Genomic DNA, 16,197 nt, shown 5'->3' with positions numbered 1-16,197 from the left:
AATGCAAACCACAAGTTCCACAAGCAATTTTTCATGAATAGAAAATATGAACTGTTTTCAAGGTTATCTTTGATTATGTAGTAGGAAGATGCGGGCAGACAATAGTGAAAATCAAGTGACACTAAGTAAAAGGATAGGAAATGAGGAAAATCACAACATCCAAGTAAAACCATTCGATGTGGTAATTGCACTAGGAAGCGACTACATTTGGATAAGGTTTCATCTCAAACTTTGTTTCATGTTATGCGAGCTATGTACATTTAGAAGTGTACAGTGTTGCATCAGATCACATATTGGAGCATTCCTAGGCTCCTAGCTCGATCGGCCCCTTCTATCTTATCTTCGTTGGTTAGAAAGGGACAGCCCTGTCACTCAGCTCCAAGCATATATGGCTTCTTTCTTTCGCACGCTTTTATTGCGGCGAAAGTAGTTTTAGGGCTCTTTATGACATTGGCTCTTATGCGGGCCACAAGAAATTGATTTCAGGCATTGTAACATTTGCACGATTTGTTTATTGTGATTGTTGAATTCATGGCTGGCATTTTATGTCAAATACCAAAGTTTTAAGGCTATTTCATTGCATAGAGCATCTTAGGAAACAATTTTGTTCTAATTCCATGTCAAACTTTGTTTCATGTTATGCGAGCTATGTGCACTTAGATTAGTATGAATATCAACTCCCTTGCACTACGAGTTTCACTTTATTGCTTCAACTTAATATTTTTCTTGTTCAAGGCCTACAACTATCAATGTAACGTGATTTAATTCGTAAAACACACACTTTATTCGTAACTGAGGGGTCACGAATTTGAGTCATCAAGGAGTTAAATAACTTTAATTCTTTTTTTCTTAAAAAAAGAGTACTTACTAATTAACTAATATTAATGTGCGCCTTTATACAATGCTTTTTTGTGAAACATAACATCTTCAATCTCCACGTTGGTGTTGGGCTTGTGTTCCATAGCTAACACTTGACAATAATAACCAGCTCGGAACAAGCACTTGATATCTACTGGACGTGACATGTATTTAAATCTGATTAATTTATTCTTGTTCTTTTCTTTTGCAGCTCAAAGCAAAAAAAAAAAAAAAGAAATGCTTGGTCACAAAAGAAATCCCAAGCAACATTAGTTATCGTCTATGCTAAAAGAAATGCGACAATGGCTGCAAAACAAGTCACTGAAAGAGGATTAGTGATGATTGATCTTGCTTCCGCTCTGTTGTGTTGTCTGTCATTGTCAGCCCTTTTGTCATCAGCAGAAAAATTAGAATCTTCATTAACAATACTGAAGGAGGTTAACCTTAGGGGGCCTTATCTTGGTTTGATCACGGTTTATCCCCCAGAAGAAGATGCTTTCTTTGACACTGGTGCATTCAAACCACACCAAAAACACCCTTATGTCGACTTGTCAGGTAAAGTCCGTCCGTATATAACTTTGATTATTGAGGAAGAGGTCCTGGTTTCTACTATTCTCTTGCAGGCAGGCGTTTCCGAGTAGGGAAGATGGGAAAAAAGAAAGTCATTTATGTGAGATGCGGGGTTGGAATGGTAGGCTTCATATTTTCTCTAGTTCGCGTAATAGTGCCTTGTTCTGACGAAAGAAAAGAGTAGAACTCTTCCTAGGAGAAATTGAAGCGTATTTCTTGACTTTCGTCTCTGTTATGGTAATACAAATTGGAACATCGAGCTCGTATTCAAAATGAAGTTAAATTACAAACCAAACTGCCTATTCTTTTGTTCGAGAAACAGCAGATCCTCAGCTGAGTCAGATAATTATTATTATTATTATTGCTTTTTTAAATGTATAGGAGCCCTTTGAATTGGGGCATGAGAAAGAATTGATGCATTTCTAAAGGAGCTAAGATTAGATGCAGCAAACTGAACAATATTAGACAAAGAGAAATTTTCCAACATAAAGTGCTTAATTTCTATGATTTATGTATTTTTTTTCCTGTACTTCGTCTTATTTTTTTGGGTTTCCCTTTTGGTCAATGACAACCTTACAAACATCATCCTGTTTCACTCAGGTGAATGCTGCAGCAGCAACGCAACAAATGTTAGATATGTTTGATGTAATTGGAGTAGTGCATTTTGGCATCGCGGGCAGTATTAATAATTCCATGTCCATAGGAGATGTTACCATCCCCAAGCAGTTTGCTCAGGCGGGCTTATGGGATTGGCTCGTAACTTCCATTTCTTGCTTTTAACATGTTAATACATCTGTTTTCGACTGATTTACATGAATCTTTTTCCTGAGCAGAAGCCTAATGCGACAATCCCAGCAGGTGATTTTACTGAATTGGATTTTGGAGCCTACAGTGAGCCGTCCAGAGGATATAATCAATTGGGGAGCATTGGATACAGCACTGAGCAGTTCTTTTCGAAGTGGGGAAAGCCCAATACTGCTCAAAGAAAGCTTTGGTTTCACGTAAGCAAGAATTGGCTTGAATTAGCAAACACTCGTCTTGAGGTAAGAAATGACTCGACACAATTCCTTCTCTTATCTTCTGTATTTTTCCTCTTCTCTCTCAATCGAAGATTTATTAGTATAGGACTCCCTTATGATCATGGTTCAAAGTCGCGGTCGCGGTCGCGGCACGAATCGTTTTACATCGGTCGTGGTATATTGGTTACGGTTTCGACAAGATGCAAATTTTGAAATATTTAATATTTTAAAAATTATAAATAATATTCAAAAATATGCTAAACAAAAAAATAATAAAACAATTAGCAAAAGAAAATTTGCAAAATGTAAATTTACGAGTTGACTCGAGATGACTCGGGTCGACTGGGCCAAGACAATCTGTATCGGAGATTTCTCGATCGAGTTCTCGGTGACTCGACCGAGTTCTTGGCGAGTCAAGTATCTTGGAGTCATCTCGTCTCGGTCTCGGCCGACACTTCGAACCATGCTTATGATCCGTTGCATTCGTTCTGGTTCTGAAGCCTGAAAAACCTTAGCAATTATTAAGTGTCAAAAATACTCAAGACTCGTGCTATTTTTCCTGTTACAGGGGATGGTGCTGGAGCAGTGCGTGAACTCGAGCTCGTGCCTAACTCAAAGGCCCAAGCTAGTTGTTGGACTCAGCGGCGCAACTGCTGACATTTTCCTTGACAATGCAGCTTATGGGGAGTTCCTATACAAAACTTTCCAAGTCTCCTCAGTGGATATGGAAAGTGTAGCCGTGGTCATGGCAAGTTCCCTTCTCTTGTCCGTGTATTTCAGCCATTACAACTCAGGCTTGGTCATGTTCTTGATCACCTGTTCTGCAAATCTGCAGTCTAAATTCGTCTTGACAAATGCGGAAACCAAGAAGTTGGATCAATTTTCACATACCTTTCAATTCTCAACAGATTTCAATCATCGTTTCTCAGAATCATTCCTTTAACAACCAAGATAATTAACTGTCTGTGTGTTCTGGCCTTTCAGACAAGTCTGTCAAATGGGTTTCCGGTTATTGTCATCCGAGGACTATCCGACCAAGCTGGAGCACAAGAAGGCCAGAATCCAATCGACTTATTTGGGCCTCTGGCAGCTTCAAATGCCGCCAAAGCTGTTGTTCAATTTGTGAAGGCATTATGAGCAGGTCATTTACAAGTTTTAGTCACAAAGATGCAAATAATCCTCATCAAAGGCCACCATATAAACATCAATGTGGTTTAAGGACTCGCAATATACTTGATGACATCAATATTGTTGTTTTCTGCCACACTGCATCGGGGGGCATATATAGAATTAACCGTACAAGACTTTCATTACAATATCCATACGAGCATGAAATTTTGCCATTCATTACGATTTTTATGAAGCTTGATTGAGATGGGAGCTTATTCTCCTACACAAAAAAAAAAAGGAAGGAAAAAAAAAACTGGCCACAAAAAATCTGTGAATAAAGACTCCATCCAGTTTCATAGCATTCATTCTTTGTTTAGGATGATATCACGAAGTGTGCTGAGCCACAAAATGTTATCAGGCATTCCAACAGAATCCAGCTTTCGAACTCCTACTCATAAACTACATAGTCAAGATTTAACGACATTATTGTCAAACACAATTAATACTGCAGCAAAACATTATTAATTAGCTGGGGAACAAATTGTCAGCAAATTCCAGTATCGCTCGTCATATGCCAGTATTTTCTCCATCTGAACTTTTGTCAAGCGTCAACAGTTTGAGCTGCTGATATTCAATTTTTTTTGGTTTTCTTTTCTTTTCTTTTTGGACTTCGATCATATAACTTAATGTGGTTAGATTACGATCAGAATCAGAATATGTCGAAACATTTGACGCTCACAACAAATTTCTAAAATTTTGAAGACTTGTCTCGTGCGATATTTCACGTAACTAAAATCTTAGTCTACGTTTGTTTCTCAGTTTATCCACGATTGGTCGGAGTTTATTGCTAAAATAACTCTTCTTTTGAAACATATATCCAAAGTAATCTAATTCTAAAATTTATTACCTTTATAATTCTTTTTTTGCCATATAGGTTGCATATGTGGCAGGATAGAGATAGAGACATATTCCATCTCTCTTTTCCAACTAATATCTTCCCCAATTCTCTCTCTACACATTCCCACTTTTTTTTTTCCTTTTGTTATTTTTTGTCCTTTCATTATTTTTTCTTGTCAAATGTAATTGTAAGAAGCCAATATTTATATTAACAACATTTAAAACTTCATTATCATTCCTGATATTGTATCTGTGGATGAAAATATTCTCCTCGAATTGATAATCTCAAGGTAAACGTAGATTATTATCTTGTCTTTTCTTTTGCGCAATTTTTGGAATATTCCTATGGCTTTCAAAAAAATTTTAAATACTAATTATTTTAACAAATGATTTCTCACACCGTGTGTTTGATAAAATGTCTAAGAGGAAAACTACGTAACAACATAGATTCATGCTCAATATGTTTGATTTTCACCACATATATAAGCATGTTCATTTGTAGTGCCTCTCTTTTATATGATCAAATAATCTCGTATACTTGGAGTATTTTTGCACATTTATTCAACATCAATTAATGGCTTGTCTTACTTTTGAGAAACTTTAGCATTATCTTTATTACAATAGTTTGATTACTTTTCGTAAAAGTTCTTTTCAAAGAGTAGGAAGCATAATATAAACAAATATGATAGCCTTGAAGTTTTTGTAACTTTTTCTTGTTATTACTTACAATTTTCATTGCAATTTTTGCATTTTGCAAATTTATTTTTGAAAAAAAAATGCAATAAGTTTGATACATTTAAAAAAATTGCAGAGAGCAATAATAGCAAGGTCAATAATCGTAGAATTTATATTAAATAATTATAAGAAAATTATCGAAGTTATGTAACTTTTTTGTGCCTCTATAATAAAAAAGTTTAAATTTTTAGTTTTTGTTGGAAACTATAGACTAGATTAAATATTTTCTTTTTGTTATCCTACATGGCAATAAGGGTAATTAAGTGTCAACAATAACATCGATTTGGGAATAAAATTTGAAAGTGAATCACGTTGAAAATATTTTTTAGAAAGAAATATGTTATTTTGGCAAAAAACTCCGATTGGTCGACCTGGATTTCCTTATCTCCTTGTGCTATCTTAGGATAGCAACGTCGATCCACTTGCACGGTTTTAATTTAAAACAATAACGGACCCATAGGACGATTCCCATCCTTCCTCGGCACGTTCAGTTGTACGTTTTCCTCGTCGGTCGGAAAGGGACAGCCCAACCACTCGGCTTTTTTGGCACGCTTTTGTTGTGGCGAAAGTACATTCAGGGGCTCTTTGTGAGATGGGCTCTTATGCGGGCCAGGGCCAGGGCCAGGAGAAATTGTTTCCGTCGATTCTTACATTTGTACGATTTGTTTGTTGTGATTGTTATTTTCAGGCCAAATGGCGCAAAATGTGATCAAATTATCGCCTTTTATCTCTCTCTGTCACCCAACCTTTTTCTTAGTAAAAAATGTCACTAAATTTTTTTTTTTAATCCTCAGTAAAGAGTGTCACCCAACTATTAAAAACAACGCAACTTCTTGGTCATCCTATTAAATTTAGGCCATAAATGCTACTGGAAAATCGCGTGCATGATATGCCCAAAGAGCTCCATGACAAAATAGTCAGAGTCTCAAAAAAAAAAAAAAAATCCTAAAAGCACAGAAATGTTATCAGCTTCTCCTAACTTCTAGTTTTCTCCTTGTGGAACAATAAAAATCCTAAAAGCACAAATAATCTCCGGTAGCTGTCATGGCAGCTTGGGTGATGTCCACAGAGAACATACAAGTTATGTGAATTGTATTCTAGTCAGTTCGCGTGAAGATTTTAGCATCATTAGGTATCGTGCAAATGGCCCAATTTTGGGAGTGAGAGCATTTTAAAAAAAAAAAAAAAAAAAAAGATATAAGTTTGGGACTTCTATGTATTTTAGTTGAAGTTCTTGATCCTTTAATATAACTAATTTTGACACTGAGAATATTGTTCATTTTTCAAAATTGTCCCTAAAAGAAAATTTGGACATTTTTACCCTTCAATGGTCTCTCGTGCAAGTCACGTCTAGGACTTTCCCACAGCTTTGATGCACAAACTCAACATAATTACTGATAAGTTACGTTTAAATAGTCGAGTGATATTTTTAATTAAGAAAAAAGTTAAATGACATCTTTTAGCTACGAAAAAAAGTTAAGTCGCATTTTTAGCTATAAAAATAATTAAGTAACGAGAAAAGCGAAAAAAGTAATAGTTTGACGACATTTTGCTCCATTTACTCTATTCAGGGCTGGCATTTTATGTCAAATACAATAATAGTTTTAAAACTTAACAATTTTGTTCAGCACTTTGTTCTTTAGCAATAAAGTTGCATTGTCTATACGTTCTACATCTAAAAGTATCATAGGATATTTTTGTTACCACGTCAGAAAGTATATATATGATCAAACTATTTTTCATCCTTTCTTCTTCTGTAAGTTTGCCCTATAATAATGTTCATATATTACAGGGCTAGCTAGGAACTCAAGGTATTGAAGTAAAACCATTCGATATGGTAATTGCACCATATTCGAAGCGACTACATTTGGATAAGGTTTCATCTCAAACTTTGTTTCATGTTATGCGAGCTATGTGCATTTAGAAGTGTACAGTGTTGCATCAGATCACATATTGGAGCATTCCTAGGCTCCTAGCTCGATCCGCCCCTTCCATCTTATCTTCGTTGGTTAGAAAGGGGCAGCCCTGTCACTCAGCTCCAAGCATATATGGCTTCTTTCTTTCGCACGCTTTTATTGTGGCGAAAGTAGCTTTAGGGCTCTTTATGACATTGGCTCTTATGCGGGCCACAAGAAATTGATTTCAGGCATTTTAACATTTGCACGATTTGTTTATTGTGATTGTTGAATTCATGGCTGGCATTTTATGTCAAATACCAAAGTTTTAAGGCTATTTCATTGCATAGAGCATCTTAGGAAACAATTTTGTTCCAAACTTTGTTTCATGTTATGCGAGATATGTGCACTTAGATTAGTATGAATATCAACTCCCTTGCACTACGAGTTTCACTTTATTGCTTCAACTTAATATTTTTCTTGTTCAAGGCCTACAACTATCAATGTGTAAGATAGTGTAACGTGATTTAATTGGTAAAACACACACTTTATTCGTAATTGAGGGGTCACGAATTTGAGTCATCAAGGAGTTAAATAACTTTAATTCTTTTTTTCTTAAAAAAAGAGTACTTACTAATTAACTAATATCAATGTGTGCCTTTATACAATGCTTTTTTGTGAAACATAACATCTTCAATCTCCACGTTGGTGTTGGGCTTGTGTTCTATAGCTAACAAACTTGACAATAATAACCAGCTCGGAACAAGCACTTAATATCTACCGGACGTGACATGTATTTAAATCTGATTAATTTATTCTTATTCTTTTCTTTTGCAGCTCAAAGCAAAAAAAACGGTGTTTTTATTCTTACCACTAGTATTTATAGCGCGTGATGCATATGGCCTATCTCCATCTCCTACCTCAATCAATCATTCACCAAAAAAAAAAAAAAAATCCTTAGTCATCAGTCATCGGCCAGAAAGCCAGCCGTTTGCTTCCTCGAAAGCTCTGAAATTTCAGCATACTTGTTAGTTTTTTTTTTTTTTAAAGAATTAGGAAACCGTGTAGTTAAATGATGCATCAAAATCAAAATTTTTTTTTTAATGCTTAAACTTTTAACAACACAATTCGGTCCATGTTTAAGGAAGCATGTCTGAGATTACAGTATGGCTGGTTGCAAAGAACATGAAATGATAACCATCTGATGATCGAGGAAGTGCTACAACTGGTAGACCTTAATTCTTGTAAAAATAATTGAAATGTTGGACCACATTATTGATTACTGACTTTAGCGAGTCAATTTGTTTCTGACGATGCAGTAATGGATTGCTGACGGTGCAGTTAATTTGGCCCCAGAAACATAATTTGGAAAGCGACAATGTTAATAAAGCAGGAGAGAATATGGTTTGTGGCGAAAAGTTAAAGAGTGTATTTACAGATGGTAGCTGGCAAATCTTACCGCAATTTGTGCTATAAATAGGCGCCATGCAGTCGAGTTGAGAGAGCAAGGAGATTAGGAGAGCGATAGAAGTAGCATAAAATGGCTGGAAAACAAATGAAATTGCTTTTACTGGTTTCAGTTGTGATTTCTTCTCTAGCGGTCAATGTTTTAGCCGCTCCTTTGCCTCGGGCAATCAAGGAGTTGTCTGCTAGACCGCCTTTTCTTGGTCTTATCTCCTCTGGTAGCGGCAATCAGGAGACGCCCTTTTCTGTTGATGGTGCCTTCAAGCCTGATCCAGAATTCCCCTACGTGGATTTGTCAGGCAAATATCTATATATATATATATATATATATAATTCCCATGCATTAAATCTGCTACGCAACCGTTAATTATTACTCCTACTGTTTTTTCTTCCTCATAATAATGATCGAAATTTGTTGCTGACTTTTTATCACCTAATAATTTATTTCATTGCAGGCAGGCGTTTTAACATCGGGACCATAGGGTCTAATAGTGTCATTATCGTCGGATGTGGAGCTGGACTGGTAAGCGTGATTGAGTTCCAATAGGTCCCAGTTTCTAGTTTTGCCACCCTTCGTTAGTTTGGGAGCTTTTGTAAGAGTAAAAAAAAGGTTTCAATAATTTTGCTTGGATTGGATTAATCAGGTGAATGCTGCAGCAACGACCCAACTACTGTTGGACATCTTCCCAATTAGAGCAGTTATACACTATGGCACTGCGGGCGGCGCCGACAGTTCCCTGTCCTTAGGAGATGTTTTAATCCCAACGCAGTTTTCTCAAACTGGATTATGGGACTGGCTGGTAATATTAATTCCTTTGTTTCTTTGTTTTTTTTTTTTTCCCTTAAAGGTAAAACCTAAAGATTCATAAAGCATAAGCGTCTAAGCGTTTTCAATGAGAATGATTCTCAAAATCAAGCGCACACAATCAGCGCCAACTGCCAACAATTCAATCACTACACTCAACTTGATAAAAGAACCGTGGAAACAAAACGTTGAAGAGGGGAGAGTTGAGTTGGGTGATAAGGTGAAATGAATTGTAAGTAGAAGATTTTAGATTTACGATCTCTCACTTATAAAAAAAAAAAAACAAAAAGAAAGAAAGAAAGAGAAAAAAGGCTTGAAAAATGTGCTAATTACTGAAATTCGCAAGCAAGGCTTATGAACCAGTTGCCTTTTGAATTTGGATGATGCTTTTCTCCTCACTCCGTATGCAGTAGACAGCAGCTCCAATTAATGGAAAGTCTAAATACCTGATGGTGCAATTGAATTCCGCATTTTCTTTATTTATTTATGTTTCTGTGAAGTGGACAAAATTTTAGTCCTTTCCTTGCTTCAAAATTATTCTACGTGTTATTTTTTTTTTTCAATATTCGAGGAATTACATTTTTGCGTGTATCTTCATCTGGGCATGCATGCATGCATATTGCAGAAATCCGAGAAAGCACCACAGCCAGATAATGGGGTTGCTGACCTACAGTTCAGTCGCTATCACGTTCCCTCTTTCGGATTTAATCTGTTGGGTCGCGTGGCTTATATGAAAGAGCGCTTCTTTTCCGTGACAGGAGAGCCTGATGTTCCTGAAAGAAAATTTTGGTTCCCGGCATCCGAGAATTTGCTGCAAATCGCTTCCACTCTAGAGGTAATAAGGCTCAGATTCAGATCTAGAATTAACATTCTCTTTACCTTTATTTTAAGTTGCCAAATTCTATTTCAAGCGAAAATAAAATAACCCCTTTCGCACATTTCAATTTAGTAAATTCTTTTTGATTCTGACGGTGGTAGTTTTGTTCAAACAGGGAATTGAGCTAGACCTGTGCCTAGCCGGCGTTTGCCTCCCGAAACAGCCTAAGCTAGTTCTTGGAGTCAACGGCACAACTGCCGACTTTTTTGTTGAGAATGCAGCTTACAGCAATTTCCTCCACAGTGCTTTCAATGTTTCATCCATTGATATGGAGAGCGCAGCAGTAATCATGGTAATTTTTATTGTCTTGTTACCAGATCGAGTACTTTCATCCTCACTGCTTTCTTCTACTTTATTCTTTTGTGAAAGCGTATCTTCATCAAACTAGAACCAATTTGAAGAATCTTCCCTGCAACTGAATATCTGATCTCAAATATATCCTCTCAAAGAAAACAGTAGTGTATACATGGGAGCAGCAAGTTGACTTGTCTTTGGTTATGTGCAGACATCCTTGTCGAATGGCCAGTCAGAAGTGATTGCCATCCGCGGACTGGCTAATTTTGCTGGAGCAGAAGAAGGAGAGGATTCGAGTGAGCGTTATGATGCTCTTCTTGCAATAAATGTCGAGAAAATCGTTGCTGCACTTGTTGATACTATACCATCACCTCGTTTGAGCAGTATCTGTGGCAACCGTAAATGTTCAGCTTAATCAGGAGGAGCGCTGAATCAATCAACCGTATCTGCGCTTCTAATAACTAAGTTGTCTAGGAAGAATAAATGTGCTTCAAGAATAGAAGTCTCTTGGAGCAACGACGTTTTATGTAAAATGTACCAGTAAGTTATTGTGTGTTCCCTTGTTTGAATAATAATAAGAAGCGCATGCAATGCAGTTCCTCCTAGCTGAATGCTACTTGGATATATCATACATGAGTGAGTTGGTCTATTTCCTTCATGATTGCTTGAAATGAGTGAAAAGGCAAAATTCAACTATTGATGATGGCAGATTTAGACGTGCTTCCTGCTTGCTAAAGCTTGAAAAGGGCTTTTAAATGTTTCAATTACGAGGTCTAAATTTTGGCCTATACCATATATATTTGACCTGAATCAATTACTTTTGACATTAGAGTCTCGAACTGTGAAATGCCTAATGAGGATTATTTGCTCTCGAATGAATGACACTTACACCTCCAAAGAAAAAAAAGAAAAAAGAAAAGCGACTCAGTCTCTAAACTCCTATCAAAAATTGCAAGAAAATTTTATTCCACAGCTGCTGCCAGTGTTAGCTTAATGTAGACAGGTAGTTTTAAGTATTTTAACAATGAACTGCTCACAACCCACCTACTCCTTTACCCCCCTGTCCATCATGGGAGACAAACGATTGAACCACCGTTCAACTTAACAAGAACTTAATCCTGATACATTTGTAGCTGAAGCCTTCACAACTAAATACTTCTAGGACCATGATTATGTACTCCAACTGGAACAAGAATGAATGAGAAATTTACATAAGTATTTATGAACTATATTACAAAGAAATCAAATCTTAAATGAAAATATTTTGGCATGTTTATAGATCAATATTTTTTGAATATTGTGGGACTGTTGTCCCTTTTGTTTGCTTGGACCCTTGTCCAATTACTATAAAGTTTTTGCGGTGATATATAAAACTACCGTTTCGATAAAAAAAAAAAAAAAAGGTTTATAGATCAATATTTGATAAAGAGTTTTGATAGCAGTCACGGGCATGCGGTATAGGATAACACGGCTATCTTCGTCAATCACTTGATAAGACCGAAATCTTTGGCACTCTTATATTCAAGGGTTAATCACATTTTATCCCCTTAAAGAATACCCCATTTGTCAGTTTACCCCCTAACCTTTAATTTTGCTCACTTAACCCCATTTAGGACAAAATTGCCCTTGCATTATTTTGACTTTTCATTTACCTTGTTTTCTTTTCTTTTATTTCTTTTTCTCTTTCTTCTTTATTTAATTCTTCCTCTTTCCCACAAAAATTTTTACCTTAATGATTGAAATTATAAAAGAGGAATTGCAGAGATCTATCTTCTCCTTAAATGATTAAAAAAATATTCAAATCACTTTCCTAAAATACAATTTTTTTAACCTTTCAATTCTTTTAATTTTGGGTTTTCCTCTTTCCTTTCTAGTTTCTCATTTTATTCTCAAGAAAATATCATAAGATGAAAAGGGATTTTCTAATTTAAGTTAAAAACAGTGGAAGTAAAAATAAGTGCATACATTTGGTTTGTTTAATTTTATGTAATTTAGTAAAAATAATTTTTGTGCAACTAAAATTTGTAAATCGAATTCCTTTTTATTTATCTTTTTATTTCTCATACTAAAACATCCCTCTTGACTGCACTTGCGTGACTTGTAGTACAACTTATATCTTCCGTAAAAAAAAAAGTAAGCTTTCAAAAAACTTAAAAAGCATTCATAAGAGGGGTTACAATTAGTACAGATTCCGAAGAAAAAGAATAAAAAACTTTTCATTCAATTCTCAGTTTATCCACAATTGGTCGACCCGCGGATTTCCTCATCTCCTTTGTGCAATCTCAGGATAACCATATGTCTATCCTTTTGGCTTACGCACGTTTTTTAAAAAATAACGGACCCAGGCGAGGATTCCTTTCCTAGCCCCTAATGTCGGCACGTTCTATGTTTTTCCTTGTCGTTCGAAAAGGGACAGCCCCGTCACCTGGCTCCATGGAGATGGACGGCTTCTTTCTTTCACCCGCTCTTATGCGGGCCCGGGCCAGAAGAAATTATTTTTCATCTGTACGATTTGTTTATTGTGATTGTTATTTTCACTTCGGGCCAAATGGTGCAAAATGCGATCAAATTATTACCTTTTATCGCTTTTTGTCATTATTTAACTTTTTTGTCAGTAAAAAATGTTACTTAACTTTTTTTCTTCTAAAACATAAAATGGCACTTAAACTTTTTTTTTTCCCCTTAGTAAAATGTGTCACCCAACTATTAAAAACGCGGCTTCTTGGTCATCCTATTAAATTTAGGCCATAAATGCTACCAGAAAATAGCATGCATGATATGCGCAAAGAGCTCCAGGACAAAATAGTCAGAGTCTCAAAAAAAAAAAAAAATCCTAAAAGCACAGAGATGATATCAGCTTCTCCTAACTTCTAGTTTTCTCCTTGTGGAACAATAAAAATCCTAAAAGCACAAATAATCTCCGGTAGCTTGGGTGACGTCCACAGAGAACTTACAAGAGCAGCTTGGGTGAATTGTATTCTAGTCAGTTCAGGTGAAGATTTTAGCATCAGTAGGTACGTATCGTGCAAATGGCCCAATTTTGGGAGTGAGAGCCTTTGTTGGAAAAAAAAAAGAGGTATAAGTTTGGGACTTCTATGTATTTTAATTAAAGTTCTTGATCCTTTAATATAACTACTTTTGACACTGAGAATATTGTTCATTTTTCAAAATTGTCCCATTTTTACCCTTCAATGGTCTCTCGTGCAAGTCACGTGTGTGACTTTCCCATGGCTTTGATGCACAAACTTAACGTAATTACTGACAAGTTATCCTTAAATAGTTGAGTGATATTTTTAGTTCAGAAAAAAGTTAAATGACATTTTTTAGCTACAAAAAAAGTTAAGTGACATTTTTAGCTACAAAAATAACTAAGTGATGAAAAGCGATAAAAGTAATAGTTGGACGACATTTTTCTCCATTTACTCTATTCACGACTGGCATTTTATGCCAAATACGAAAGTTTGAAAACTATTTTATTGCTTGGAGCATGTTAGGAAACAATTTTGTTCAGCACTTTGTGCTTTAGCAATAAAGTTGTATTGTTTATACGTTCTACATCTAAAAGTATTAGAGGATACTGTTACCACGTCAGAATGTACGTATCACTAGTATTTTTCATTCTTTCTTCTTCTGTAAGTTTGCCCTATAATAATGTTCATATATTACGGGGCTAGCTAGGAACTCAAGGTATTGGATGAAGATAACTGATGGGCTCGTAGCTCCTGCATTGATACAATAGAAAACCTTAATTATCTCTCAAAATTCTATCACGTTTATCTGTATTTGCCCTCTGCAAGACTACAACGAGTGGGTATAAAAGAGAAACGAACAATAAGTTGGGTTTTCAGAATGTTGAATGCAAACCACAAGCTCCATAAACTGAAAATGTGAACTGTTTTTAAGGTTATCTTTGATTATGTAGTAGGAGGATGCCGACAGACAATAGTGAAAATCAAGTGACATTAAGTAAAAGCACAGAAAACGAGGAAAATCACAACATCCAAGTAAAACCATCCGACATGGTAACTGCACTAGGAAGCTACTACATTCAAGGCTCCATCTCAAACTTTTGTTTCATGTTATCAACTACACATTTAGCTAAGGTTCCATCCCAAACTTTTGTTTCTTGTTATGCGACCCATGTACATTTAGAAGTGCACAATGTCACATCAAATTACCACTTGGACCCGTATGAGCATTTCTAGCTCTATCGGCCCTTTATATCTTATCTTCGTTGGTTAGAAAGGGACAGCCCTTTCACTCAGCTCCAAGCATATATGGCTTCTTTCTTTCGCACGCTTTTATTGTGGCGAAAGTAGTTTTAGGGCTCTTTGTGAGATTGGCTCTTATGCGGGCCACAAGAAATTGATTTCAGGCATTTTAACATTTGCACGATTTGTTTATTGTGATTGTTGAATTCATGGCTGGCATTTTATGTCAAATACCAAAGTTTTAAGGCTATTTCATAGCATAGAGCATCTTAGGAAACAATTTTATTGTTTAGGCACATTGTTGTTTGGCAATAAAGTTGCATCATCTAAATATATTATAGGATATAGTTACCAATTCAGAAACTGCATCTCCTGCGGATATCACTATTTTTCATTCTTTTTGCTTCTGTGGACTGGCCCTATAATGTTCATAAATTACAGAGCCAGGAGCTCACGGTATCGGATGACGATAGCTGATGAGCTCATAGCTCCTGCATTTGTACAACAAAAAGCCCTAATTAACTCTCAAAATGTATCACGTTTATCTATATTTGCCATCAGCACGACTCTAATGAGTGGATGTAAAAGAGAAACAAACTAGGAGTGTGTTGAATGCTAACTACAAGTTCCATGAATGATCTTGCATAAACAGAAAATATGATTTGTTTTTAAGGTTATCTTTCATTATGTAGTAGGAGGATAGTGGACAGACAATAGTCAAAACAGCTGACACCAATGACTAGTTTGGCAGAAGGGAAAAAAAGAGAGAAAGTTTAAGTTAGAAAAGAAAAGAATAGAATAGCAAATATTGTAATTTTTTTTCATGTTGTTTGGGAGCTTTTGGAAATAAAGAGAATAAAATGATTCTTCTTTATTTGAGAGTGGAGAGAAGTAAAAGGAAAATATTTAACATAAGTGCCCTTAAAACTTGAAATTCACGTGACATCACAAAACATTATATTAAAATACGAGTAAATCTTATATGCACTAATAATGTATACACTATCACCATTAGATCTATGACATATGTATAAATGTTGAATTTCAAATTCAAATTTTGTATAGCTATTATTTATTCAGCTACTAACAGTTTTGGACTGACCATTTTGGACTAACAGTATTTTGTAGTTTGAAAGAAACGTGAGATCCCTCCTTTTATTTCTATTCTTTTCCTACAAATACTCCTAAATGCCAGAAATATTCTACTTTCTTTCTTACTCCTTTCTTTTCTCACCAAATTTGTCCTCCCAAAGGGGCTATTTAAGTAGAATGATAGAAATCGAGGAGAAATCACAACATCCAAGTTAAATAATTTCATGTGGTAACTGCACTAGAAAGCTATCACATTTGGATAAGGTTCCATGTCAAACTTTGTTTCATGTTATGCGAGCTATGTACACTTAGATTAGTAGGAATATCAACTCCCTTGCGCTACAAGTTTCACTTCATTGCTTCAACTTAA

At 35.7% G+C, this 16,197-nt stretch overlaps 2 protein-coding genes across 5 annotated transcripts; both read left to right on the top strand.

Annotated features, from left to right (window-relative positions):
* Window positions 1-1,071: 1,071 nt before the first annotated feature.
* Window positions 1,072-3,790, top strand: LOC113763868 (bark storage protein A-like). Of its 3 annotated transcripts, none has more exons than XM_027307847.1 (6): window positions 1,072-1,413; window positions 1,482-1,549; window positions 2,029-2,073; window positions 2,262-2,471; window positions 3,016-3,195; window positions 3,432-3,790. In XM_027307847.1, the coding sequence occupies exons 1-6, from the start codon at window positions 1,161-1,163 to the stop codon at window positions 3,582-3,584; spliced, it is 909 nt and encodes a 302-aa protein (XP_027163648.1). In that variant the 5' UTR covers window positions 1,072-1,160; the 3' UTR covers window positions 3,585-3,790. The 3 variants fall into 3 exon arrangements, with proteins under 3 accessions (XP_027163648.1, XP_027163647.1, XP_027163646.1); XM_027307846.1 differs by having other exon boundaries at window positions 2,029-2,163; XM_027307845.1 differs by having other exon boundaries at window positions 1,073-1,413; window positions 2,029-2,184.
* A 4,788-nt stretch (window positions 3,791-8,578) lies between these two features.
* On the top strand, window positions 8,579-11,155 carry LOC113763866 (bark storage protein A-like). Of its 2 annotated transcripts, XR_003467417.1 has the most exons (7): window positions 8,579-8,847; window positions 9,004-9,071; window positions 9,193-9,348; window positions 9,979-10,188; window positions 10,346-10,522; window positions 10,736-10,992; window positions 11,027-11,155. XR_003467417.1 is itself a non-coding variant. In XM_027307843.1 (6 exons), the coding sequence occupies exons 1-6, from the start codon at window positions 8,625-8,627 to the stop codon at window positions 10,937-10,939; spliced, it is 1,038 nt and encodes a 345-aa protein (XP_027163644.1). In that variant the 5' UTR covers window positions 8,579-8,624; the 3' UTR covers window positions 10,940-11,155. The 2 variants fall into 2 exon arrangements, 1 of the variants encoding a protein (XP_027163644.1); XM_027307843.1 differs by having other exon boundaries at window positions 10,736-11,155.
* The last annotated feature ends 5,042 nt before the right edge of the window (window positions 11,156-16,197 follow it).

Source organism: Coffea eugenioides, chromosome 2, assembly GCF_003713205.1.
Source record: "Coffea eugenioides isolate CCC68of chromosome 2, Ceug_1.0, whole genome shotgun sequence".
NCBI classification, from domain to species: domain Eukaryota; kingdom Viridiplantae; phylum Streptophyta; class Magnoliopsida; order Gentianales; family Rubiaceae; genus Coffea; species Coffea eugenioides.
Note: the sequence above shows the minus strand (reverse complement) of the source record. Positions and strands in the feature narration are given on the sequence as shown.